Source organism: Equus caballus, chromosome 3, assembly GCF_041296265.1.
Source record: "Equus caballus isolate H_3958 breed thoroughbred chromosome 3, TB-T2T, whole genome shotgun sequence".
NCBI lineage: Eukaryota > Metazoa > Chordata > Mammalia > Perissodactyla > Equidae > Equus > Equus caballus.
In genome coordinates, this window is record NC_091686.1 from 56555725 (window position 1) to 56582571 (window position 26847).

At 42.6% G+C, this 26847-nt stretch overlaps 1 protein-coding gene across 7 annotated transcripts in view; it reads right to left on the reverse strand.

Annotated features, from left to right (window-relative positions):
• The window catches only part of AFF1 (ALF transcription elongation factor 1), a 176584-nt gene that overhangs the window by 120358 nt on the left and 29379 nt on the right, over positions 1 to 26847 (reverse strand). For 2 of the 7 annotated variants that reach the window (XM_070263449.1, XM_023637756.2), the window contains exon 1: positions 287 to 833. The exons of the other annotated variants lie outside the window; for them this stretch is intronic. In XM_070263449.1, the coding sequence (XP_070119550.1) occupies positions 287 to 303 (17 nt within the window). In that variant the 5' untranslated portion in view covers positions 304 to 833. Of the gene's footprint in view, positions 1 to 286; positions 834 to 26847 lie in introns of those variants that run through there. 7 annotated transcript variants of the gene reach the window in all.

Consider the following 26847-nt stretch of genomic DNA (forward strand, 5'->3'; position numbering starts at 1 on the left):
CTTCACTTCTCAGAAAATAAGAGGAAGAGGAAATTTAACTTTAATCTTAACTTTTAACTCAATCCCTCGCCTCTACTGTGCAGAAATTGTCCGGCATGTTCTCCAAACTGTTCTGTACGTGACATTAAATAAGGAGGCACAGCATCAGGAATGATGAGAAAGCGATGACAAAGCTGCTTCCTGCCCGTCTTCGCCGCAGCACCTCAACCTCCTCCCCGCGCCGCGCAGCCTCCTCGTCCCCGAGCCACTAGCAGATTTGGAAAGTTTCTGGCGGCGCCTGGCGTACCTTGACTGGGCTGCCATAATTCACTGCGTACAGCTCCAGGTCTTCAGTCCATCAGAGCCCTCGCCCCGCGGCCCTGCAGCCGCGCCGCGCTCACCATCGGCCGGGGCCGGGCGGGGACGGCTCCCAGCGAGACTCCCCGCGCCACCGGGCTACCTGCTCCGAGCCGGCGGCCTCCGCACAGCCTCGGGCTCCCACCGTATTGGCTCGCGCTAATCCTGATGGACATCCGGGCACCCGGGCCTCTGCAGGCGAACTACACTTTGGACCGGCCCGGGGCCCGTCGCGTCCACGTCCGGGGCGAGCGAGCTCCCCCGGGGCGACTTGGGGGAAGGGGGACCGCCGGGGCCCAAGCGCACAGCCCGCCCGCGCGCAGCCCCCGGGCGGCGCCAGCACTGGGGCCAGCGTTAGAAGGGAAAGGAAAGCGTCCGTGGGCTCACTTCAAGTTGTCCGAGTTCGCCCGAACACCCCCTGTCAAGAAAGTTCTGGTGGTACGGCCCGCCTCCTTAAATGGGCACGGCGCTCGGCCGGCCGGGCCCCAGGCTGCGCCGGGCGGGGGCGCCGAGCCGAGCGCCGACGCAGCCGGTCCGCCCGCCGCTGCCGCCGCGCCCCGCCTGCGGGCTCCCGTCTGGTGCCCTCGTGCCAGGTCTCACAGTGTACAAACGCGCCGGGCCGGAACACCCCGTCCCCGGGCGCGCAGAACTCCCGCTCCAATCTGACTGTTGCCTGCTGGGCCCCAAGAGGCCGCCGGGAGCAGGGAACGCAGCCACAGCAGCAACCCCGTTCGCTCCTTTGACCATTCCCGTGCTTGCAGGCAGGAGACATGCGGCTAAGGCACGCTTGTTTTACTTTGTTCGCTTTCAGTTTTGATTTCACTACATCGAGACAAATATTTACAAGACGCCCTCCCTTTTTTGGACAACACGCAGATGACAAAGGAAACAGTAACTCATTTGGGTCCTTAAAGAGTAATTAAGGAACTGACGTATTTTTTTTTTTAATTACGGAGGATGCAGACCAACAAGAGAGTCAACTATAACAAGTACAAACGAAGTCGCGTCCTCCTAAGGGGACTAGGGAAGGCATTTCAACTTAAACTGTGCCTAAAGCTAAGCAGGAAAATACTTCGATGGGCAGATGGGGGCAGGCTATGCTTCAGCATCTCATGGGGACTAGCAGCGCACTGTAGGGGCTGGAAACAATGCATGCCCGCCCTGTGGACTCCCCCCTTCGACCTGGAATCATGACAATGTTGCCCATTTCTCAAAGAGATCCTCCAGGCTATTGCTAAGAAGCCCTGGAAAACAGGCACATGTTCACCTCTGGCAAGGAAAACAGAATGCTGGGAGACTGGGGTAGTGGAAGGAAGGCGCACTGTACCGCTACCAGTGGTTCTCAAAGTGCGACTACTGGACCCCTGGGAGTCCCCGAGACCTTCTCAGAGGTCAACACTATTTTTAGAATAACACAAAGACGTTATTTGTCTTTTTCACTGTGCTGACATTTGCACTGATGGTGTAAAAGCAGTGTGGGAAAACTGGCGCCTTAGCATTAATCAAGGCAGTGGCACCAAATGGAAGTGGTAACCACTGCATTCTTCACCGCCACACATTAGCAGTTAAAAAAAAAATCCAGTTTCCTTTATGAGTGTCCTTAATGAAACAATCAGCAGGAGTTACTACTTTGATTAAATCTTGACCCTTGAGGACAGGTCATTTTGATGCTTTCATGACAAAATGGGAAGCACACATGAAGCATTCTGCTGGTGCCGGGGAAGTACAATGGCCGCCTAGAATAGCACTGTGTAATTGAGTTGCAAGCTGAACTAGCTGTTTTTTCATGGACTACCATTTTTACTTGAAAGAACAATTGACAAACTGTGGTTATTCTGACTTGGGTATTTGGCAGTCATTTTCTCAAAAATGAACAAAGTGAGTCTGTTTCTTCAAGGAAAACAATGGACAGTATTTATTGCCAATGATAAAATTTGAGCTTTCAAGCATTTTGAAAAGCTTTACATCTGCCACTGGGAGCTTGATGGTTTCCCAATACTCAAAGACTTCGTTCCATGAGTTAAGGACAGTAATGAATGTAATTTTAGAAGATCTGCATAACTTAGTGACCAATATTTTCTAAATGGTATAAAATCATGCATGGGTAAAAGAGCCATTGAAAGTGCCAGACAGACCAATGGATCTTAATGCATCGAAGTAAAAAAAAAAACAAAGAAGTTCAATGATATGATTCTGGATCTCACATTGTAAATAACTTGTAAGAAACTATGACTTGTGGAGTTTGGGTATAATATCAAAGAAGGCATTAAAATACTCCCCCCTTTTCTGTGTGAGGCTGGATCTTCTTCATAGACTCCAACCAAAACGACATTGCAACAGATTGAATACAGAAGCAAAAATGAGAATCCGGCTGTCTTCCATTAAGCTAGACATTAAAGAGACCTGCATAAATGTAAAATAATGCCATTCCTCTTACTAATGTTTTTATTTTGGAAAGAGTTTTTTTAAAAACAAAGATGTTATTTAAGTTAACAGGTAATGGGTTTATTATCTTAAAGAATTTAATATTTTAAATACTTTAATACAGCAAGTATCAATAGATAAAAATCCACGTATACAAAAAATCTTTGGGGTCCTCAATAATTTTGGGGTGCCAACTTATTCCATGTCATTTGCTAATACTTACATGTCTCCCTCAGCTCTCCATATTCATCATGGCTCCTCTTGTGTTAAAGGTAATATTCTTATATTATAGCTATTCCCATGTAACCTCTTAGCACCTAGATCAGTGTTGGCCAAAGGTGGTTAGATCACCTGGGGCATATGTTAAAAACACAGACTCCAGAACTACTGAATCAAAATCCTGTGGGGTGAGGTCAGGGATATGCATTGCAGCAAACTCTCCAGCTAATACTTGTCTGCTTATTTGTGAGAACCACTTACCTAGATCACACATACTTAGAAAATAATGTAAAGAGACTTTGACTTGGTATTGATTTATAATCCCTCAACCACTTTAAGGATCATGCTTGGACAAAATTTATTTTCATTTATACGAGATCTATCAGACAATAAAATATCACTGGACACATATATTCTTTTGCAAAAGTAGAGTGATAAACCTTCCAGGAAACAACGTATAAGGCAGAAGTTTACTCTCAACAATTTTTTGCTTGCTATTTCCCCCATTTCTCTCTTGTTGTTCTAAATACCAACTATGATCATTTATGCTTTAAACAAATTCACTAGATATAACGAAGCTGAAACATATTTCATAATAGCATTTACTCACAAATTTTCCATTTACCACAAGCTAGAAATGAACATCATTAATATTAAGGTTACACTTTTTCTCTGTGAACTGTGTTAATTGTTCTGACACTATTTAAAGATGAGGAAATAAAAGAATACTAGCAGATGTTTACCCAAAAGAAAATACAGAATCAACAGCAGATCAGGGCTGCACTTGAGATTCCCTGGGCTCTCACGATCGTTTTAATGTAAATTAGTGAGGGTAATTTGAAACAGAAGTGGGATTACACTAGATTTGTAATAGATCTAAAAATACTAGAGGAAAGCGCAGGAGAAATTATTCTGGAATTGGATACTGCATGTGGCTGACAAAGAACTGCAATACCAACATGGGCGTTATTATTTCCAAGTGTTTAGAAAACGTCGTTGTATCCGACCCACAGTCTCTTCAGCAGTGAAACTGAACAGAAAGACATTCTTATTTTGGGGGGCACAGAATTCTTTGGCTTTCGGATGACGTTTGAGGCTATAGGCCCATACATACAACATTTGTTATACTTTGATGTGGTTCATGATCCCCCGGAGCGCACTCAGGGACCCACCGAGGCTCTGTAGACTTCAGGTGAAGAATCGCTGGGCCCCAGAGGATGCTCGAACCGGACCAGCTAATAGACCCAACTTATCTCACAAATAAGGGGTAAGATCCCTGTCACTCTTCACTGCCCCTTAAAAAACTTAGGGCTGTTTTAGTCACTGCCCAGGCAGTGAAGAATTTCTAATGAAAATAATGGAAAGATGTTATATGACAGCAAAACATCATCTATACAACAAAATAACATAGTCTCAGTACAGCAAGAATATGCTAATCAGTTCTACATTTTCTGAATTCATTAATCCTACGGTGACCAATGATGCTAAAACCAAAAAAGCAAGGTACAAAATATATAGGGCAGAATTTATAAGGTGAATGGAACAGACTATTTTACTATCCAAAATGTGTTCTTGAATCGCAGGAGTACCTTTTTATTAGCTCTTTAAATTAATGAGCTTTATAAATGACACTTGCACATATGTAGTGGCGACACTATAGGACATATATAACACATCTTAAGTACAAACACAAGTGTGCACTAGTATTGTTAACCAAGAGTGAAAACATAATAATCTTTTAAGTGTTCCATCACTTATTTGGCAAAATATAGACAGATATATGTTTAAAAATGTATATTTATATTTAAACATGTTTTTAAATTTAAGAGATAGAAGGCAAAATCTTTCTAACATACCTTAGTTAAAAAAAAATGTAAACAGGTTGCCTTAGTCAGAACTGTAAAGTACCTCACTCAATGTATGCATTTGTACCACAATGGTATTTAATGATTCTACTCTTTAATAGCATTTCTGGTCTAAAAGTTACAGGTCAAATCTCCTAAGAATTGTTACTGTATTTCAGTGGAACATTGTTTAATGCAAAATCACTTCACCAAAAGAATGGTGCTCAAGGTTGCCACTGGAAGACCGTGAATAAATCAGACACAGGAAAAGAGGAGAGACGTGGAGGAGAAAAAACATAAGGAATCCTTGGACAACAGAGACAGCAGAGAAAACAGCATAACAAGCATCGCTGGAAATTAACTGGCTTCCCCATGAGCTGTGACCTCAACACAAAGCATCCTCCTCTCGCTGGTCCTGAGAAAGTTCTCTTCTTCCCCAGGCACTAGTCCACACCAGTTAGATCGTCTACCACGGTCTTCCAACTGAGATACATGGAAATTCTCAAGAGGTATGAGAGCAAAGGTTTGTCAAACTATTTCTAGGTCCTTAATTTCCACATGTCCCCTTTCCTAAAACCAGGGTTCAGGCTTTCCTTTCACTTCCCACTTGCCTTTCGCTACTTGAACAAGAAAAGCAGGCCTCTTATCTATCCTAAATCAATCTTAAAAGCGTACATCGCTCCAGGATGTAAATGCCTCTGAGGCCCCAAAGGAACAGTTCTACACAGAAGGAGAGAGTAACTGAGCTCAAACGAAGAAGTATTAAAAAAAAAAAAATGAAGAAGAAGAAAAGAAATATTCTTGGGTGATTCCAATTAAAGACATCTTGTTTACCACCCTGTAGCAAGACCCTAGGCCTTCCCTATCTAGATATATATTAGAATTATGAAATGAGATGGATCAGCAATCAGAAGCCAGATTGTCTTTGATATGACTCTGTTGATAGGTCTGAGAATGAAGACCTGCAATTTTTCAACATTCTGGTAGGGGGTACACAAGTAAAGATGTTTAAAGACTACTCCCCACTTCACTTCTTTCTTCACTGAATGTTTTTTTCTCTACTTCTGGTCTACACTTTTCTCTATCGCCTTCTCTCATGCATTGATAAAACATCCCTCCTTACCCTCCCAATACCCCTGCCCATCCATACCAATTACTTACTCTCAGCCTACAGACAAGTTTCCCCCAAGCCCCCATCCCAACACACACACACACACACACACACACACACTCTTTTTAATAGACTTTTTATTTTGGAATATTTTTAGACTTACAGAAAAGTTGCAAAGAATTCCCATGTACCTCCCCAGTCAGTTTCCCCATTTTCACATCTTATAGTGCCATTCGTCATTTGTCAAAACTGAGAAATCAACATTGGTATATTGCTATGAACTAAAGGCCAGACTTTATTTTGATTTTACCAGTTTTTTTTTTTTTATAACGATTTTTTTTTTTTTTCCTTTTTCTCCCCAAAGCCCCCCGGTACATAGTTGTATTATTCTTTGTTGTGGGTCCTTCTAGTTGTGGCATGTGGGACGCTGCCCCAGCGTGGCCTGATGAGCAGTGCCATGTCCGCGCCCAGGATTCGAACCAACAAAACACTGGGCCGCCTGCAGCAGAGCACACGAATTTAACCGCTTGGCCACGGGGCCAGCCCCTGATTTTACCAGTTTTTCCATCAATGTCCTCTTTCTGTTCCGAGATCCAATCCAGGGCATTGCACATTGAACTGTGTCTGCGACAGGTGCTCAGTCTTTCCTTGTTTTTCATGACCTTAACAGTTTTGAGTTCAGGCCAGGCATCCTGTAGAATGTCCCCCTATCTGGGTTTGTCTGATGTTTTTCTCTTCAAAGGAGGGAGGGGGGGATTTACACTCCACCTCGTGCAGGGTTTTAGCGTCTATATATATTATTTTAAATTCTTCTGTCAGAAAGCCTTGCTTCTTCTCCACTTATTAATTTAGTCAATCATTTACTTATGGCCTCGTGGATATTTATTTTATGCTTTGGGTTATAATCCGATACTACATGATTTATTTTATTGCCCAAATTGTTCCAGCCTTGGCCGTTGGTAGCTCTTTCCGGTTAGCTCCTTGGTCCTTTGACTTGTTCCCACACTTTTGTCTTCTGAGCACTTCCTTACTTTCTGGTACTGCAAGATGCTCCAGACTCATCTTCCATTTTCTCTATCCCAGTGCTAGAATCAGCCATTTCTCCCACTTACCAATCTCCTCTCCTTAAACGCTACTGCCCAATCTCCTTCTGCCATCACAGCTGAACTTTCTAAACAAAGAGCAGTCTGCTTCCTTTGAGATGCCAGTAACCACCTTCCTTAAAGCTCTCCAACACGGACTTTAGGATACTGCTCTTTTGGGGGGCAACTCATTTTATTTTATAATTCTTTCTGCTCACACATCCAGGATCCAGTATAAAATGCTAGAAAACTTCACTTCTCTCTCAATCTGTACACTCTTGGACACTATCATCAGTGACTCTCCAAAAGCCTAACTATACCCCAAACACTTTCCTGAGTAGAAAAGAGTACTTGGGAGATTGTCCAAAATGGATCTTTCACTTAATGAAAAATGTGTCACCCTAGAGATGCCAAGAGACACCTATCATTCAGCCTGAGCTCAGGTCTGCAAAGGCGGTTTCTCCATAGAGGAAGGAGACAAGAAGGGCTGGGAAAAGATCGGGGGGAGGAGGGCTTTAGCTGGTTGCATTCGTGGGAATAGAAGCAGAAGGCAGAATTTAAAGAGGGCTTCCAATTAGCAGGAGGGATGTGAGTAACATAAAACTAAAAATTCCATTATCTTTATAAACCTTTTTATTCCCTTGAGAAAGATTAGCCCTGAGCTAACATGTGTGGCAATCTTCCTCCACTTTGTATGTGGGTCAACACCACAGCACGGCTGATGAGTGGTGTAAGTCCATGCCTGGGATCTGAACCCGCAAACCTGGGCTGCTGAAGTGGAGCTTGCTGAACTTAACCACTACACTGTGGGCTGGCCCTATAAACCTCCTTTTTTTTTTTTTTAAAAGATTGCCACATGAGCTAACATATGTTGCCAATCTTCTTTTTCTTCTTCTTCTTCTTATCCCCAAAGCCCCCCAGTACATAGTTGTATATTCTAGTTGTAGGTCCTTCTAATTGTGGCATGTGTGGTGCTGCCTCAGCATGGCCTGATGAGCAATGATAGGTCCTCACCCAGGATCCAAACCAGTGAAACCCTGGGCTGCCAAAGCAGAGCACACAAATTTAACCCTTCGGCCATGGGGCCGGCCCCCCTATAAACCTCTTAAAACAAGATCTGCCTCCTTAGGTTTTTGACTAGCAAAAACCAGTGAGCATACACAATAATCAGTATGCAGGTAGGGTGCAGGGTGGGAAAATGACGCCTTTAAAAAAGGACAGGCAAGCAGGTGAGGGGAGGAGACAAAGTCAGCCAGAGAAATGGCCCCTGGCTGGGCAGTGACCCCCAGCAACGCAATCTCAACAGGGCCAGAATTAATCTGACTGACCCCAACTCCAACCCATCCCTCTCCCCTTGGCTATCCACGAGTCACCAGTCACCCAAACCAAAGATCAGGCACTCACTCCTTTTCCTTGCTGTTTCTTCACATGTTATCGCCACCAAAATCCTAGAAGTCTCTTGAGACAGTGAAAGTGCAGGAGTGGGGAGGTCTTCACTTGAAATACTTCTCTATTTTTTTAAATTTATACAACTAGTCTTTAATTGCCTTTTCTCCCCCTTGGTTGAATATGTTTTCACCCTCCTGTTTTACCAAAATATTTAAACCCATGGAAAAATATTATAATATAGTATAAGGTTAAAAAAAGCAATTGTAACACAATGCATTTATTAGGAATCCCACTTCATCAAAATTGAAATATGCATAATAAAAAGATCGACTAGGCCTCTGTACCAAAATGCTCACTGTAGATATTCTTGGATGGAAGGATCAAATGACTTATCTAATTCTGGGCATTTAAAAATTTTCTAAATGAACACATACTGCTTTCATAGTCATAAAAAACAAGAAAGTCACAATTATCATAAAAAATAAACTATAATTAAATCTTAGCTCCAGAAAGGAGATCGACATCATCTAATCCACTTCTCCATGCAAGAAAGAATGCTTTTTCTCTACCTAGACTGGCCTGTTTGCATATCACCAGGGACATGGGTTGTAATTACTAAGGGGCCCCTTCTGCTGCCAGCCAGTGATGAGCACTGGAAAGTTCTGTGCTCCATAGAGCTAAAACTGGCTTCTCTGAAGCCCTCATCCATCAGTTCTACTTCTGGCCTCTTGAATCTGACACAGCCATCTGGCTTTCTTATGCTTACTGTTTGATGGTGTATCTTGTTCTATCCTTTTCCCTTATACCTATGCATGTTTTTGTATTTGAAATGCATCTATTGTAAGCAGATTATTATACTGGGTAAAACCCAGTCTGCTAGATCTCTACCTTGTAATTGAAATGTTTAGTCATTTATTTTAATTATTGATATGGTTGGGTTTAAGTTTTACCAACTTGCTATTTGTCTTACATTTGTCCCTTTGGGTTCCTCTGTTGCTCCTTTTCTTTATTATTTTGCAAATTTCTAGGCCCCACCCAAACTTTCAGAATCAGAAACTTTGTACATGAGGTCCAGGAGGTGAGGTGAATTAGAATTTCAACAAATCCTCCAAGTGATTCTGTTTTACACTGAAGATTAGAAACCACTACTCTAGGGCTAACAGGATGCATCCTTAACTTAACCAAATTCTGTGTAGAGTCAATATTGCACCAGCTCACAGCTGACGCTTCCATGGTCTAATTCCTTAAGGGAACTTAAAAATAATCATAAAGTCTTCATTCTTCCTAGAACCCCCACCATTCTCGTAGTTCAGGTTCTTCTTTACAGATCATCAGGCTCTTTCAATAGCTTAATAAAAGTTATTTCTCTGCCAATTCATTCTCCCCCCTCAGCCTTCAATACTACTACCAGATTATAGAATATATCATTCCTAAAATACATATCAGATGTTACTCTCTTATAAAAAAAAGAAAGAAAGAAAATGTTCATTCCCTGCTGCCTCCAGCATGAAGACTAAACTTCCTACAGGGGCATCCAACACTCCCAATTTGACCCAACTTCAGTCACCTTCTCACCTACCAATGGCCCTCCATACCCTCCCACCCCATCACCCCACCGCCCTCCAGCCAGACACTTCTCTCATGCCACCAACCTTTGCACAGAATATTTCCCCTTTGCTGGAGTGCCCCCTCCCCTCTTCTCCAGACGGAGACCCCTTACCATTATTCAAATCCCAACCAACGCAGCTCTTCTCCGAAGCCTTCTCTGATATCTTAACCTTCACTCTTTACCTACTACAAGCTCCCAGCTCTCACGTATGTCAAGTCAGGAGGTTGGGTGGGATTAAGGGGAATGTTTGCTGTTTTCAGCACAAGGGCAACCAAAAGATAATGAAGATAATTACTGATACGGAGGACTGTGAAGAACTCTGCTAGAGTTGCAGCTGGTGAGATTTCCTCCCACACATGAATTTAAGAACGCGATCTGGCCCCAAACCAGCACAACCTGAGGAATTCTCGCATTACGTAATCATTGGACTCCGACCTGGGTCCACAAATGAAGCGAGTGAAGCCCAGTGAACTATTTTCAACATTTCAAAAAGTCCAAAAGAAATCACATATTTGCCCACGGAAAGCGTGCTTCAGGCCTTTCTGGCACTAATGTCAACTCAGTGTGGTAACCCAAGTTAGCTCACACTGACCAGGAAGTCTCACTGACAACTGCATATGGTTTGATTAATTTAAAACAGGAAAACAACCAAAATTGTTTAAATGTAGTTTGTTAAGTAGAGGACTCTTTCAAAACATAGAGTCCAAAGGAGAAGGGAAAAATAATAGAAAGCAATAATAATTTAACACACACAGAGGACATCACTTTGAAGACAGGTCCTTCCCCAGGGGTGTGAACTAATGAAAACAATTCAGATCCTTCAGACTGAGCCTCGGCTCCCAACCTTGGCTACACAAGAGAATTACCCGGGGAGATTTATAAATTCCTGACACTCCGGCCACACCCCAGGCCAATTAATCTCTGGGGGTGGGACCCATGCATCGTTATTTTTTAAATGCCCTCAGGTAATTTACTGTGCAGCCACGTTTGAGCAGCTCTGCTTTTGAGCCTCGTTACTCCGGGCGAGCAGCAGCGTTACTCCGGGCGGGCAGCAGCGGCCGCAGCCACAGCCCTCTGTGGGATGCTGGTTAGAAACGCAGGATCTTAGGTTCCCTCCAGATCCACCAACTCAGAATCTGCACTTTACCAGAATCCCTAGGCTCACTAAAGCCTGAGAAGCACTGCATTATAAAATACTGAATATTTAAGAATTCCTTCAACTCTCGAAGACAAGAGATCAATATTCCCCAATATTCAGTCTAAAACCTTAATCTGTAAACAATGTTTTGGCGCAGTCCTGTATGTGTTGGGAGCTTTCCCACCCCTTCGAACTACTCTCAAATTTTCCAGAATACACATAAGAAAAGGAGAAGGATTTAAGAACTGGAAGAGGAGATGTTTCCCAGTCTTTGCAGGGCTGTTTTTTGCTTCTGTGAGAGAAAAAAAAAAAATACATACACAGACAAGCCACAATGATCAGTAAATTGCAGCTTATAAATTACACTAAGATCCGATCTCCCCACACATAAAAGAGGTTACATCAACTCCTGACATTTTCTGCGATATCCAGGCCTGTCCTAAACGTGCTCTTTTTCTTCCTAGCAAATGTTTGAATCTAAACAACTCAAAACCTAGTTTGGGATATGAGTTTTATATTCCACTAGAGGACTGAGAATCTCCTCTGAAAAGTCAAGGGAGTTTTCTTTGAGGTTTATTTGTTATGAGCTCTGCCTCCTACCTGTTTTTCACGTGCAAAAGAGGAAGATTAAAACAAAATCAAGGGGCCGGCCCAGTGGTGCAGTGGTTAAGTTCGCACTTCTGCTTCAGTGGCCCAGGGTTCGGATCCCGGGTGTGGACACGGCACCGCTTGGCAAGCCATGCTGTGGTAGGTGCCCCACATATAAAGTAGAGGAAGATGGGCACGGACGGATGTTAGCTCAGGGCCAGTCTTCCTCAGCAAAAAGAGGAGGATTGGCGGCAGATGTTACCTCAGGGCTAATCTTCCTCAAAAAAAAAAAAAATAAAATCGGGCTGGCCCTAAGGCCAAGTGGTTAAGCTCGCTTGCTCCGCTGCAGTGGCCCAGGGTTTCACCGGTTCAGACCCTGGGCACGGACGGACATGGCACCACTCATCAAGCCACGCTGAAGCTGCGTCCCACATGCCACAACTAGAAGGACACACAAGTAGAATATACAACTATGTACTGGGGGGCTTTGGGGAGAAAAAAGAAAAATAAAATCTTTAAAACAAACAAAATCAAATCAACATTTATTATGTACCTATTATGTACCAAAGCCCTGTGCAACCCTACAGGAGAGATTTTTTAAAAAATCTGTTTCTCCTAAGCACTTACTCAGAGAAAGGGTTACTCCATTTTCTAAGTCCTAAATATCTTGAAAATATAACAAATCTGAAGAACAAAAAGTTGACTAATAACCAATTAAACCTTTTCACGATCAAAGCTCTATAAATTATTGAGCTAATTAAACAATTAGTTTTAAGCATTATGTTTAAGGATTCATTTAAGAAAATTTAGAGTGGTTTTAGTTTCTATGATCTCAGAAAAGAGGGGGCTGCCTGCTCATCCAATTAGAACTCATCCAATTCAAGCTGGTCAAGGTGAGAACTCTCAGCTGGCACTCTGCTCCCAGCTCACAGGCTGGTTAGCCTCATGCCTTAAAATGCTTAACAAATTAACTTCCACTTGGAAATCCACAGAAAGATGACCTTCCCCACAAAAACGGTGATATTCCTTCAGTCCACGTCCTGAGGTGTTTAGTAGCAGTCTTAGATACTGACGCCTGGGCACAATGGGGAACAAGGGACTGGGAATAATTTTGCTAGTGATATGAATTACGAATGTTTGCTGAGCGCCCACAATATCCCTGGCTTTGTTCTAAGTGCTTTGCCTGATTAAATTAACTCCCACCATAAGCCATTACGCCAAGTACAGTATTACCATCCCTGCTTTACAGATCAGTGAGGCCCAAACAGTTGGGTAATTTTCTTGAAGTCACGCAGCTGGTAAGTGGTGGGGCTGAGCAATAACCCCAGCACCCTGCCTCCAGGGTCCTCGCTCTTACTCACTATGTCATGAAACCTCTCTGGAGAAGCTACTGTTACACTCTCGAGGAAATCGTCATAGGATCACTTTTACAGTCTTTTGCAAAATCATTTTTCCTGATATCTAGCTATGTTTCATCAGAGCACTCCCAAAATAGACATCACTTTTGAGCTCAGCTAGATGGCTTCTGCAAAAGGCATATAGTGATTTATTATCACAGCTGGTTGGTTTGGTTTTCTCTAGGAGTGTTTGGAGTTGAAATAAATTCGCTGTCTGGGACCAGAGCATCTACCGTATCTCAATGACTAAAGATAAGAATATAAAAAAAGCAATTGGAAGTAAACATGGGACTCCAGTCCTTTTTTTACCTTATGGTTCAGGTACCGTGAACACTGAGGTCTCCCACCAATTAGCAAATCACACTAAAGATGTCGTTAAGAAATGCCCAGCCCCATCCTTGAGAAAAGATGGTGGTAGGAAGTGTGCAGAGCTGAAAGCTAACGTTACTGAGTCTGAAGGGGAATAGTAGCTATTGATGGTGGTGTCATCTACGACAATCACTTTATGAAGAGAAAGTGATTTTAGAATAAGAGCTAAGCTGGCTGAAACAACTTCAACTCACAGCATCTCTCTCCTCCCCGCCCCGCCTCTCCCTCCTTTAACAAACGTATAGTTGCAGGGAGCCATATATGTAGGTTACATATTTCCAACAACCTCAAATGAGTAGATCACAGTTGAGAGACCAAGATAAAATAAGAAAGGAACAAAAAGCCATTTTCTACCCAAACAATTTTCCTAACACTCATGCATTTATTCTCAGAGCTGAATCAAGTTCCTGGGAAATACTCCGTTTTGGACAGCCTCACACTCCTTACATGCAATACTTAAGCCCTAGTTTTTCATTAAACGTTGATGACATCTACAGCATGTTACCCAAGACATCTTTGGCAAGCACCCCCTTGCACTCTCCTTACTCACCGTTGGTGGCAAGCAGCGCTGTTCACGGATAGCACGCTCTCTGGAGGCGGTCTGAAACTGCTCTTGCAGGGCCTGGGCTTTCAAGCAGAGGTGTTGTACACAAGCTCTGGCGTACAGCTCTCTGGAGATGGATCCTGTGGTCTTGTGTTTTCTTCACACCTCTTTGATGTCAACAGCTAACCAAGGCTCTTTGCACATCACCAAAGCAGGAGTGCTTGTGGCTCCCCCTGATGGGTCCTACTGTCTTCCACAACTTACAGACTTGAAGAGGTGCTAAATCATAACTGCTCTACAATGGTTACTGCCTCTGGTTTCCACATGGGTGTTAGTTAGTTATCACCTCCTGAGGAATGAGGACTTCCACACAGAGGGCTGGCTCTCAGCCAAGGCTGACAGCCCAGTCTATAAACTGCTGTCAAGCCCGCAGACCCCAGACGCAAGGGTCAGAACTGTTGTGCTCAGACTCTGCTCGGGAGGGGGCAAATGGCCAGGAAAAAAGCCCAAGCACCTTCCTAGGGTCAATCAGGCCATTCAGCCTGAGCCCTGGAGCTCCTGCCCCAGAGGTGCGCCAATTAAATAAAGCCTTATCCACAGGCAACGCCCCTGCCTGCATGTAAGAGTCTAAGACTCTGAGAAGGAAACAAGAGGGAGTGGCTATTACATAAGGAGCAGAGAGAAACAGAAGAGACATCTAATCCTCTTCCTATGTTGTAGGAAGAAACTCCAGTACCAGGGATTTACAGTTTTAAATAGCCTTTAAGATGAAGGTTTTTTAAAAAAACATAACCACAATGCTATTATCCCATCTAAATTTTTTCCATTAATATTAATAAAATTTTCCTTTAATAGCCTCAAATATCCCGTTAGTCTTCAGATTTCATTGGTGTGCTCAGACCCAAAGAGGATCCTGTCATCACAGTGTTGCTATGTCTTTCAGGTTTCTTAATAATCCATACATTCTCCTTTCTTGAGACTTGCGGAAAATAAAAAGATGATTTTCTGTAGAGTTCTCACATTATGGATTTTGCTGGCACACAGGACGTGTCCTTGAACACGTTTCTCAGTTCACTGTATCTCCTATAGACTGGCTCGATCAGATTCTCATCCAAACTTTCGGAAAGACTGTTTCATAGGTGGTCTGTTTGCATTCCATTTAATCACATCAGGATTAAAAAATCTTAACATTAAATAACGGATTCAGGTGTTACCAGCTCCCCTAAACCACCCCATTAAAAAGTTTCTCGCCACCTTTTAACCTAACGGTATTATCAGCTACTGTAATCAGTGCCTGCCCAGTTGAGAATGCAAATATTGGAATGATAATATTCCAATGCTATCACTCTTCATTTGCTAATTTTCTCCTGTAAATAACTTTTCCTTATCAATTATCTGATTACCCAGTCTGTCCAGGAAACTAGGTTAAATACCTTATCCTTTATTTTCATTTTTAAAAATTATCGGTTGGTTCCCTACCATATTCCAAAGTGACTAATGGATTTTGTTGTTAGTATCATTTTAAATCCATGGATTTAAACATATTTGATGTGTTTCAATCCACTGCAGTTTTCATTCTTTTATGCTCCCACTGACTGACCTTTGGCCCCAGGGACATTCTTCTGGTTGCTTCCGGAGACTTTCTGCCACCACCCCAACAGTGCCTGACAGCGCTGTGCCTTCTGGTCATGATGAGAGCCCCAGATCTAAAATCAATCTTCACTGCAAAGACCCCTGGTTGCTCTTAGTGGGAAATGGTATATAAGAATCCACACCAGGGGGTCTGGGAGCCCACCCCGCTGCTGGGTTGGCCATTTTTGTGCCTTTTTAAAAAGACAGAAGGAAATGCAATTTTTAAAAAGATAAGAAACATCATTAGTTTTCATTGATATTTTCAATTAAATTAAGATTACAGTGTTTTTACTTAACCTCTTTGACTTGGTTTCTCTTTTACACTGAAAATTTTGTTCCTTGTTAGTACAATAATAATACCTATATCATTGCTAACATGTTTGCTATGAACAGTTTAAGGTTTCTTTGTCATTCTTTTTATCTTTAAGATATATCACAGAAATGTACAAATAACTGTTTTTTAAAAGTCACTTGAAATAGAGATAATCCTCACTTTGCAGAAGAGTCCAGGACTAAAAAGAACTGTGAAGGCTTAAACTGCACAAAACAGTCTTAATAATCAGCAGGGAAAATTACACATGTTCCATGGCCTTTACAAATTCTTCTCAAAACACTAAAAACTTATAATTCATAAGTTCATATAACTTAAATAACATTATTTTTATACATATAACATATAAATGTTATATGTTGTTATATATAATTTTTATATAAATAACATATATAAATACTTATAGTTATAACGGGGTTTTTCTGTTTATTTTTGAGGAAGATTAGCCCTGAGCTAACATTTGCTGCCAATCCTCCTCTTTTTGCTGAGGAAGACTGGCCCTGAGCTAACATCCATGCCCATCTTCCTCTACTTTATATATGGGATGCCTGCCACAGCATGGCTTGACAAGCGTTGCACAGGTCTGCACCCGGGATCCGAACCAGTGAACCCCAGGCCACTGAAGAGGAGTGCACGAACTTAACTGCTGTACCACCAGGCCAGTCCCTATAGTTATAAGTTTATAGGGAAGTGAACAAAATAGTAAAACTAATATTTATTTAATATGCTGTGATTTAAAACATTAGACACTGAGAATTTAAAGGTTTTATATCTTTGTTTAAAAAAAAGCTTTTTTGGAGTTCTTTGAACAGTGCCTGCCTTCTTTTCATCTCCAACTTACAACACAAAGCGAGCATCTTTTCTACGTCTTGACAAACTAACATACTCCTACGCATGGATCAACTTCCACATTTTATCGTTTGCTCTTTCAATGTGGTGAAATATCTCGAGAGCTCCTTTAATGAGAGGTGGTTTTGAGGCACCACCTCCTCTGGGACATCTTCATCCTTTTCATCACGACCACTCTGCTTATTCACGTCAGTAAGTTCACCTTCACTGTGTTCCTCTGGCTGCACATTCCCATAGTCTGCTATTTCTTCTGTAACTTCCTTTATACTCTATTAGAATTTCACTTCCAGCGTTGTCACTTTTTGTTTCTTTCGTGCACTTTGATCTTTGCTGGCCAATTCCCTCTTTCAAGTATTCATTTACGTGAAATGTCACAGGAGTTTATCGCTGGGAGACAGGGAGGCAACACAACTACATGCTTTGCTATCTTTGCATGAACTAAATGACCAAGTCAGTGATCAATCACCAACAGGCTTTAACAGAAGTGACACAACTGGTCACTGATCATGATGCCATCTGTTTTTTATATAGTGATTCGTGGAGTAAGGAGCTAGAAGCAGAGTATGTACTTTACCAAACGACTGCGCTAACTGAAATTTAAATCTAAACCACGATAGCTGAAATTTGTGCATACTGGAACGGTGCAGAGCAAGGACTGACCATAATTCCTCTCAGTAAAGATAAACCACCAACTTGAGAATCTATTAAACTCATTTGCTCATTATTGCTTTCCAACTTTTTAAAGGGGTGGTTTTCCCCTCCCCAATTTTGATTTTTGTTCTGTAATTATGTATAACATTTAATAGTTCCAAAGTGAGTCACAAAGCAACGTACATGCAGGAAAGCTCAGCTTCTATTTTCGTCCCCCACCAGTTTTTGGTTTATCCTTCTATTACTTATTCTTTTAATATAAGCAAATATATACACATTTTCATATTCTTCTTCCCTTGCTAAATAAAAGATAGCATAATTATACATACTATTCTGCACCTTACTTTTTAAAATAACATATCTTAGAGATCACACAATAGTAGAAAATAGGGTCCTCATTTGCTTTTACAGTTGTAAAATGCTCCATTGTGTTGAAGTACCAGGGTTTTTTTTTAAACCAACTCCCTATTGATATATGGATTATTTCCAGTCTTTTGCTATTACATATAATGTGTAATGAATAAAATTGTAGATATCTTTTTCATGTTTTTGCCAGTGTATCTTCGGGATAAATTCCTAGAAGAGAACTGACTGGATCAAAGGATATTAATGCAAATGTAATCTTGCTACCTACTGCTAAATTCCTCTCACCGGGTTCCACCATCTTGCATGCCCACCAGCTATATATGAAAGTACAGCACTTTTTCCCCTACAGTCTTATCAACAAAACATGTTGTCAAACTTCTTATTTTTACCACCCTGATAGACAAGACATGATGGCTTGGTGTTGTTTTCATTTGCATTTCTTATTATGCATGACTGAGCATCCTTTCATATTAAAGGGACATTTTAAAAAAATGTAACTGCTTTGACAGGTTTGATATTTTAGAATAAGAGTTTTCAAATAAACTTTTCACAGGGATAAAAAAGAACAGTTAAACACATTCCTTAAAAATCTGAGTAATTTAAACACCCTCCCACCACCACATGGGCTTTATTCCTATCAGTTTATCTAATCAACACATATTTGGGAGTTTTGGTGTCCCAAGACTTGCCACAGGTGTGCTAACAGAGGCACGCAAAGGGCATTGGGAATGCCAAGGATGAAGTGTGCAGTGGGCATCCCAGCAGTTTGAAGACCACTGAAATTGAGAGTACCTGAGGCAGACTTTCAATAAGGAGTAACTAGTTCACTGGACAAAAGAGAAAGGGTGCTCTGGGCTTTAGAAATGATCTGAGCAAAGAGTTATAAACGGTCACAACAGAACAAACCTGCCTTTTCTATTAAAAAAAGAAAAAGGCAGTAGGGTAGGCTACAGGTGTCAGAGACTATGGTGAGAAAAGCAGAGATGGATACAACCAAAAGCTTAAAGCCACAGCTGTAATAAAAACCTGTAACTAGGTACCTCTAATCAAACGTCACACCCAACAGTGATTAAGGAGTAAGTCCAAGAACATATTGTCCAAGAACAAGGAGCCCAGGAAGACATTTTGTCCAAGGACAAGGATATATATCCCCCATCCCACATGGGCAAAATCATTTCTCCTCAGGATTCTTACTGTGAAACTTTACAGTGTGCAATTTACTAGACAGATTCTGTCATGATATAAAAATGAAATGTAACAATGAGAAATAAGCTACCACCAACAAGACAGCATTAAAAAAAATAATTCTGAGATTCTCTGATCAAAGTAATTACACATCTAAACAAAAACCCCACTAACAACTAAACCACTTCCTAACTTATTTCTCATTAAACCTATCAGCAACATGTACCTTTTCCCTCACACCCACAATTAAGACTGTGAGAGTCAATACAACCCAGGGCGGAGCACATGGCTGATTCATCTCTGCAACCCCCGCAGCACCGTGTGCAGTAGGCACTCAATAAATACTTGGTGTATGAAGGAATGAAAACACCTCCCATAGCAACATGCCCAGACTTTTCCATGGGAGGACCTTTCTCCTGAATTATAAGTTAGGGCAACTCCCTAGTAAGTCTTTCACATAAATTCAACAAACACTTGTCGAGTGCCCAGTAAGTACCGGTGTGAGGCACTATTCTTGGCCCTGGCATGCAAGGATGAGTAACGCATAGTCCTCAACACCCTGAGGGAATTTAGTCTAGTGTGAGACACACAAACTATAAAATACAATGGGAAAATGCCACCACAGAGATAAAATGATGTGGGAACACGGGTGAAGGAACAAGTATATGCAGGGACTAAGGAGAAAAGATAAGGTCAGAGAATCTACAAAAATACAGTTCCAGCTCCCTCCCCCGCAACACTCATGCTCACATTGGCTCTAAAGTGATCCGTGGGAAAAAAGATGCATGACCAAGTCATTCCACTGCAAACAACACTGCTTTGGTCTGCAATAGGTCACGGCTTATCTCCACATGATACAAAGTCCACAACTCCCACCACCTGCAGTTTGCGGGCACCTGCTATGCGTTAGATGCTGTTCCAGGCATTTTATAAGTATTAATTTGTTTCACCCTTAAAATAACCTGATGAGGTTGGTGCTATCATATCTCAGCTCTACAGATGAGGAAACTGAGGCACAGAAAGTTTTTCTTTTTGTAAACTTTGCCCTAGATATCGGGCACGGGAATGCCAAGGGCTGAGATCTGAGTCCAGTTCTGGCTCCAGAGTCCCCTTCCTAACCACTCACTTCTCAGCCTCATTTCCTGGCTCTGGGCTCCTTGCACTATAAAACTTCAGTAACATCAAACAACTTTCAATTCTGTGAACACAATTCAAATTGTTTTAAACCTCTGTGCTTCTGCATGGAAAGCCCTGCAGCCACCCCTCACCAAACCCTTCCACTGCATGGCAGCAAAAACTTTATTTGTGTGTCCTTCCCACTATCAAAGTGTCCCTCTTTGTTGCATCCCTCTCTCACTGCATTTATCAAGCTGTACTGTAACTATGCACTTGTATTTGCATTTCTACACAGAGACCTCCTATACTGACTTACCCTATGATATTTAACCTTCATTATGCCTTACTGTAATTACTTGTTTAAATGTCTTTTTTAAAAATGTCACCTCCTCAGAGATGCCAATCCCAAAACTTCCTTTTTTTGAGGAAGATCAGCCCTGAGTTAACATCTGCTGCCAATCCTCCTCTTTTTTGCTGAAGAAGGCTGGCCCTGAACTAACATCCGTGCTCATCTTCCTCTACTTTATATGTGGGATGCCTACCACAGCATGGCTTGACAAGCGGTGCCACGTCGGTACCTGGGATCCGAACCCATGAACCCCAAGCCACTGAAGTGGAACGTGCAAACTTAGCCATTGTGCCACTGGGCTGGCCCCCAACGCTCCTTTTTTTAATCTAAATTCCTTTTCCTACTCTCCCAAGTTACTTGCTTTCTCAGATCAAAGGGCTTTTTTCCCCTCACAGTACTTCTGACAGATAAATTTCTACAATTTGATTTCTGTCTCCCCAATTAGAACAACATATGCTTCACGGGGGCACGAAGCATCACTGTCGGTTTTGTCTTTATAGTTTCAACACCTAACCCTAGGACATAGGAATATTTATAAATAATCGTATACCTGCCTCCTTATATTATTAGCTCCTTGAGAAAAAGACTGTCTTAATGAGGTTTGTATCCCCAACACACAGTGCACGGGAAGACCTCAACAAATGTTTGTTGAATTGAAACCAAATAAAGGTTAGGTGGGATAAATAGGATTTTCCCAGGAAAACAACAAACAACGTAGTGTTGGAAGACCACTCCAAGTGTGGGACCAATATGGTCAGAAACACAGAGGCAGTGGGAGATGTGGCTTTTGGGGGAAAACAGTGAAAACCTGTTTCGCACTACATGGAGCCCAAGCGAGAAGTGGGGAAAGCACTGGCGACCGTGTGCACACCAGGCTGCAAAGAGACTTGCGGTGTTTTTCCTTAGGGCCCGCTGGCCTAGCAGAGTTTATTAAGCAGTTGTGGTTTTAGTAAAATCATTCCGGCAGACAGAGGGGGCTGGAGGAGGCAGCAGTTAGCTGAAGGTACAGGGAACTGGAGCCTGCTGTAAAACTCCAGGCAGTGCTGTCAACAGCATTCACAGGACAAAGAGGGAAGAAAGAGGGCCTGGAATCTGAGACCAGAAAGACTGGCAGAATCTCCCACACCACGACCTGACAGCTTGTTCTTTGCAGCCTGACCCCCATTTTTAAGATAGTCACCAAAGTTCTTTTCTGAATTTAACATGTAAGTCCGAAGTCATGTAAGACCGAAACATTATGTCCAGCTTTTTCTTTTAAGTGTATATTAAATGCTTTCCTGTGGCTTCACATTGTTAGCCTTTAAAATATTTTATACGAATACTGTTAGAAGAAATATCACCCATTCAGGAAATAAAAAATTGGCAATTCTCGATGGCATTTCCTGTCTAATACCTTCATCTGCACTTAAAATCTTTGAAGAAAAGCAACTTCATAGTAACCAAAATCATGATGGTGAACAGCCACAAGAAGGGGAATATGTCTTATATAAATCACTGCATTTAAACAACTCAAAAGTTCAAGTGGGAATAAACTTAGACAAGTTGAATTCTGCCATGGAACTGCTTCAAGCAAGACAGTATGACCCCAAGGCCCCAAAAGAAAGTGAAAATGAATCAGAATAACCAGGTTCTCACCAGAAAGATCTTATGCAGGACATACCACTGCCTTCTCTGAGCCCGTGACACTTCTGTCAGAGCATTTATCACACAGTTTCATGATTCCTCTATGTGCCTCTCCCTCTGGTTACACAGGGACCTTTATCTTGATCATCTTTGATACAGATATTAACTTTCCACCTGACACAGTAAATGTTCAATAAGCTCTTAATAAATGAATGAAAACGACTCTCAAAAAGGAGGGCTTTCATAAAACCAACTTTCTTTATCATCGTTCTGATTCTAGGAAATAAAGCTTGACAAACCTGTTATTTGGACACTTCCTTGCTCTTTACCAAATCAATCTGCTTCCAGAATTAATAAGAAAAAAGAGAAGTTGCTATACTATTGTAAATATGTGCATAACAATTTTTTGGCCATACCATAACTGGCATACTTCCTTTTCTCCCTACTATAAAAGTGTGGTAATTTAAGAAAAACAAAAGGGGATCATTTGAGGCAGAATTGAGAAGCCCGATGTAAAATTCAGCACAAACTACCAGGCAGTTCTGCAGGTTACTTCCCTAGGGCATCTCGCTCTCACCCTGCAACCAGGTGTGATGGGCATGGGACCCAACCTAACTGGTCTCCCCACCTCCAGCCTCTGCCAGCTCCACATTCTGCTGCCAAATTAATCTCCAGAAAGTACAGCCTGTGATCAACAGGCCCACAACGAAAGCCTCATCGTCCTCCACCCTCGATGCCTCCGTGCAGGAGCGCACTCCTTCGAGCTGATTGCGACATCAAGGCCCAGGCGTCAGGAGAGTCTGGGGCCCCTCCCACACCACCGAGTGTGAATCCTGCGGCTCTCCCCTCCCAGTCTTCTTCCATCCCTTTCCTTCTTTCCATTCCCCCTGCTTGCACTTCCGCTTCTAGGGCTCCCAGCCCTAGCCTAGGTCAGCTATGACCAACAGAAATATAATGGCGGCTACCAATGTAATTTTACATTTGCCAGTTACTACATTACAAAGGTAAAAAGAAGCCAGCGCAGTACATTTTAACAATGTTTCATTTAAAACCAATCTATCCAAAGAGTATTTTCCTTGTTTAACTTGTCATCGATATAAAGTTAATGATGAGGTATTTTGTATTTTTTTCTCCAGACCAAGTCTTTGAAATCTGTGTGTACTGCCTCTTTCCAAGATCTCACTTCAGATCAGCCACATTTCAAGAGCTCGACGGCCGCCTGTGGCCAGTGGCTGCTGTAGTGACCTGGAACAGTTCAGGCTTAGCTGGAGGGGTCCCACTGTACCCACCGCCTCCCTCTTTTTCTCCTCTTGAAAATACTTTAATCCTGCTGTAACAGGCTATCCTCGAAACCCACTGCCTTCCACATCACTCCTCTGGCTGTCCCTTAAGCATGAAAGGCCTTGTCTGCTCCTCTCCAAACTTCAATACCTAGTTCAAGTGCTGCCTCCTTCATGACGCCCTTCCCAGACCCCCACTCACAATTCTTCCCCACCTCCTTTCCACGTCCACATCACCCTGCAAGTCTGTCACAGCATCAGTGCTGTTGCCTGTCTACCCAACAGACTGTCAACTCCTTAAAGGCATCATATTGCCATTTCTATCATAGCTCTCAAAGAACTGAGCACAGGGCTTTGCACACGCAGACCCTTGATACTCTTCTGCTGAAGTGCACTCTTTAATTCACCAGCCTTGTGACAGACAAGGGTACCCTACATGAATGCACACACACAGGCACAGGTGGTTCCCAGGTAAGTTAAGCCACTGCTTCATACCTGCTGGCAACACAGGAACTCACTGTGTGGGGCATCCAAACTCTGTCATGGGAAAAGTGACCCTAACTCACACTCTGACCCAGAATTTTGGCACCATCTTCAGGTAAGAAGAGGACTGATACCAGAATCCCTGGACACTCTACACAGCATCATGGGCCATGTTCATGATCATTCATCGGAGATCTATCAAAAATAACATGCTTAGGGGCCGGCCCCACAGCATAGCAGTTCAATTCGGTGTGCTCCACTTCAGCAGCCCAGGTTCACAGGTTCGGTTCCCAGGTGCAGACCTATCCCACTCATCGGCCATGCTGTGGCTGCGTCCCACACACAAAATAAAGGAAGATTGACACAGATGTTAGCTCAGGGCAAATGTTCCTCAGCAAAAAATAATAATAATAATAATAAAATAACATGCTTAATAACAAACTTGAATGGAAATTCCCAGATCAGATACCCTCATCTATGTAAGAGAGTGAAGTGACAACCAGGAAAATGCAGGACCTGGGCCCCGCTCTGTAATGTTTTATGTTCCTTTGCCAAACCTCTGACTTTATCTATTTGTGAACTGAGAGGGAAGGATAATCCCTGTCCACTGCAGGCATAGTTTTCCCTAAACTGCCTTTGCTCATGCCCACCCACAGCATCAGCTCCTAAGTGACCCTGTTTAAAGGACATTCAGACAGTGCTACTCCTCTGGTCAAAACCCTCTCGTGGCTTTCTGCCTCACTTCAATAACTTTCTAGTGGTCTGCAAGGCACTCCATAATCTGGCCTCCTGCCAGCTCTCTCGGGCCTCATCCCAACCACTACTCTCCCCCTTATCACTGCTCCAGCCTCACTGGCTGCCTTGCCCTTTCTCTACCCTGCAAAGCACACACTGTCTCAGGGCCTTTGTACATGCTCCTTCCACCTGAAAGGTTTCCTCCACCCCCAGCTCTAGTCATCTGTCTGGTTTATACTCCTTCAGGTCTCTGATCAGATATTACCTTATCAGAGAGGCCTTTCTTGATGACTGGATATAAAACGGCACACCTTTCCCTCATCCACCTGACACTGTTTACCTGCCCCAACCTTGCTTTACAACTCTGATGTGTTCCATGTTCACTCTTTCTCTACCCCTATGCTGGACATAAGCTCCAGGAAAGCAGGATCGTGTCAGGTCTATTTGCTGCTCTATCCTGACTGCGTAGACCAATGCCTGGAATGCAGTAGGAGCACAAATATTTATTAGCTGAATAAGTGAATTAGCAACATTCTAATTTTCTTAAGGAAGTGGCAGAATGAGGGACCATCCCTTCTTTTTTCAAATAATATTTTAGAAAATGTCTTCATTTTAATATCATAAATCCACAGAATTAATACATGTACATCATGAAACAAATATTACCCTGAACTGTATAAATTAAAAAGTTATCCTACTAAGGATCTTGAATAATTCTATTTCCAAGAAAATTAACGTTGCAAGGGTTGGGATATGTCCTTTCAGACCCATATTATGCACGCTTGGCCAGACAGCTAGAGCTCCACATTCCTAGCCATAAAAATAGGGTCACACCTTTGATTCTATTCTGCAATTTGTACCCCACATCATGCCATACTGATACATTGGCATTATCTTATCCTTTTTAATAACCTTTTCATTTTCCATTTTGTAGGTATATCCTAATGTAGAATCCAATCCTCTGACGTTGGAGTGATTCATGTGTCTTTCCTTTGAAAAGACCAAAAACAAAAAACAAACTCAAGTCAAATAATCCACCCTCTGGCCAAGATGTGAGGCTCCCACCTACACATCCTGACCTAGAGCAGAGACGATGCAGATTACCGAAAGACCAGGGAGGCACTCCACGCAGGCAGGACCACCAGAGACCCGAGACCAATGAACACAATCCTCTGCTCCCCACCAAATGGCCCCTTCGCTCCCTTTTAATCTTCACAATTCAGCGATCCCTTTCTGAGAGATGGATTACCTCAACCTAGCACTAACCCCTACACAGACTAAGAAGAGTACCACCTATGGATTCCCCTCCACCCATGTGTTATGCAAAAGATCTCCATAAAGGGTCCCCCTGAGACCCTTCTATGGCAGGCTTTATTTCCTGAGCTGCCTTTGTGATTTATACAGCATTTCTCCCCCTCCTCTGTCCCCAGCAGTGGTCCCAGAACAGGACGTTGCTCATAAATCTTTTCCCTCAGCTTACCTACCACCCACTGACCTGCTTATTTTTATAAGAGTTGCCATTTCCCATACTCCCTTAGTGTAAGGCCCCTAGGTAAGGTCACAAGTGTTCCTGAGGTCTTTGCCCATCACAAGAACCAGTCAAATGTCATACTTCTGCCATTGTGAATGCAGAAAATTCTACGAGGGCTATGAAAGAATATTCATATATTTAAAAACATATCCCAAATCCAGAGACAAAGATCAGGCAATCACTAAGAGGATATAACCATTTCTTTGGTAGAGGTGAATTCTCACTAATCTTTCAGTTATTTAATTAACTAATTTATTTATTGAATATCTCCTAAGTCCAGGTACAATGCCAGCTGTTGGAGACACAAAGATGACAGCTCTTAATCAGCTGTCCAATGACAGAACCTTGTAAGGAAGATAAACATATACGTAAATTAAGAAACAAATGCAACAATAAAACACTGTATCTTTGAGAGGCAGGGGGCCAGTCCTGCCTAAGGGTGAGGAGGGAAGTGGCACAGCAGAGGTGACTGACGCTGTAGTCAATAGCACCTGGCACTGTGAACACGTCTTCCTTAGCTCTCTTCTCTTGGCCCCCCAATGTATCACTTCTTTGGCAGTGCCTTCTCAATCTCCTTGACACTTCTTGCTTAGTTGCTACTCAGTTTCATCTTCCTAGGCATCATCATCTTCTCACTCTCCTAGGGAAATCCCAGGTACAACTGTG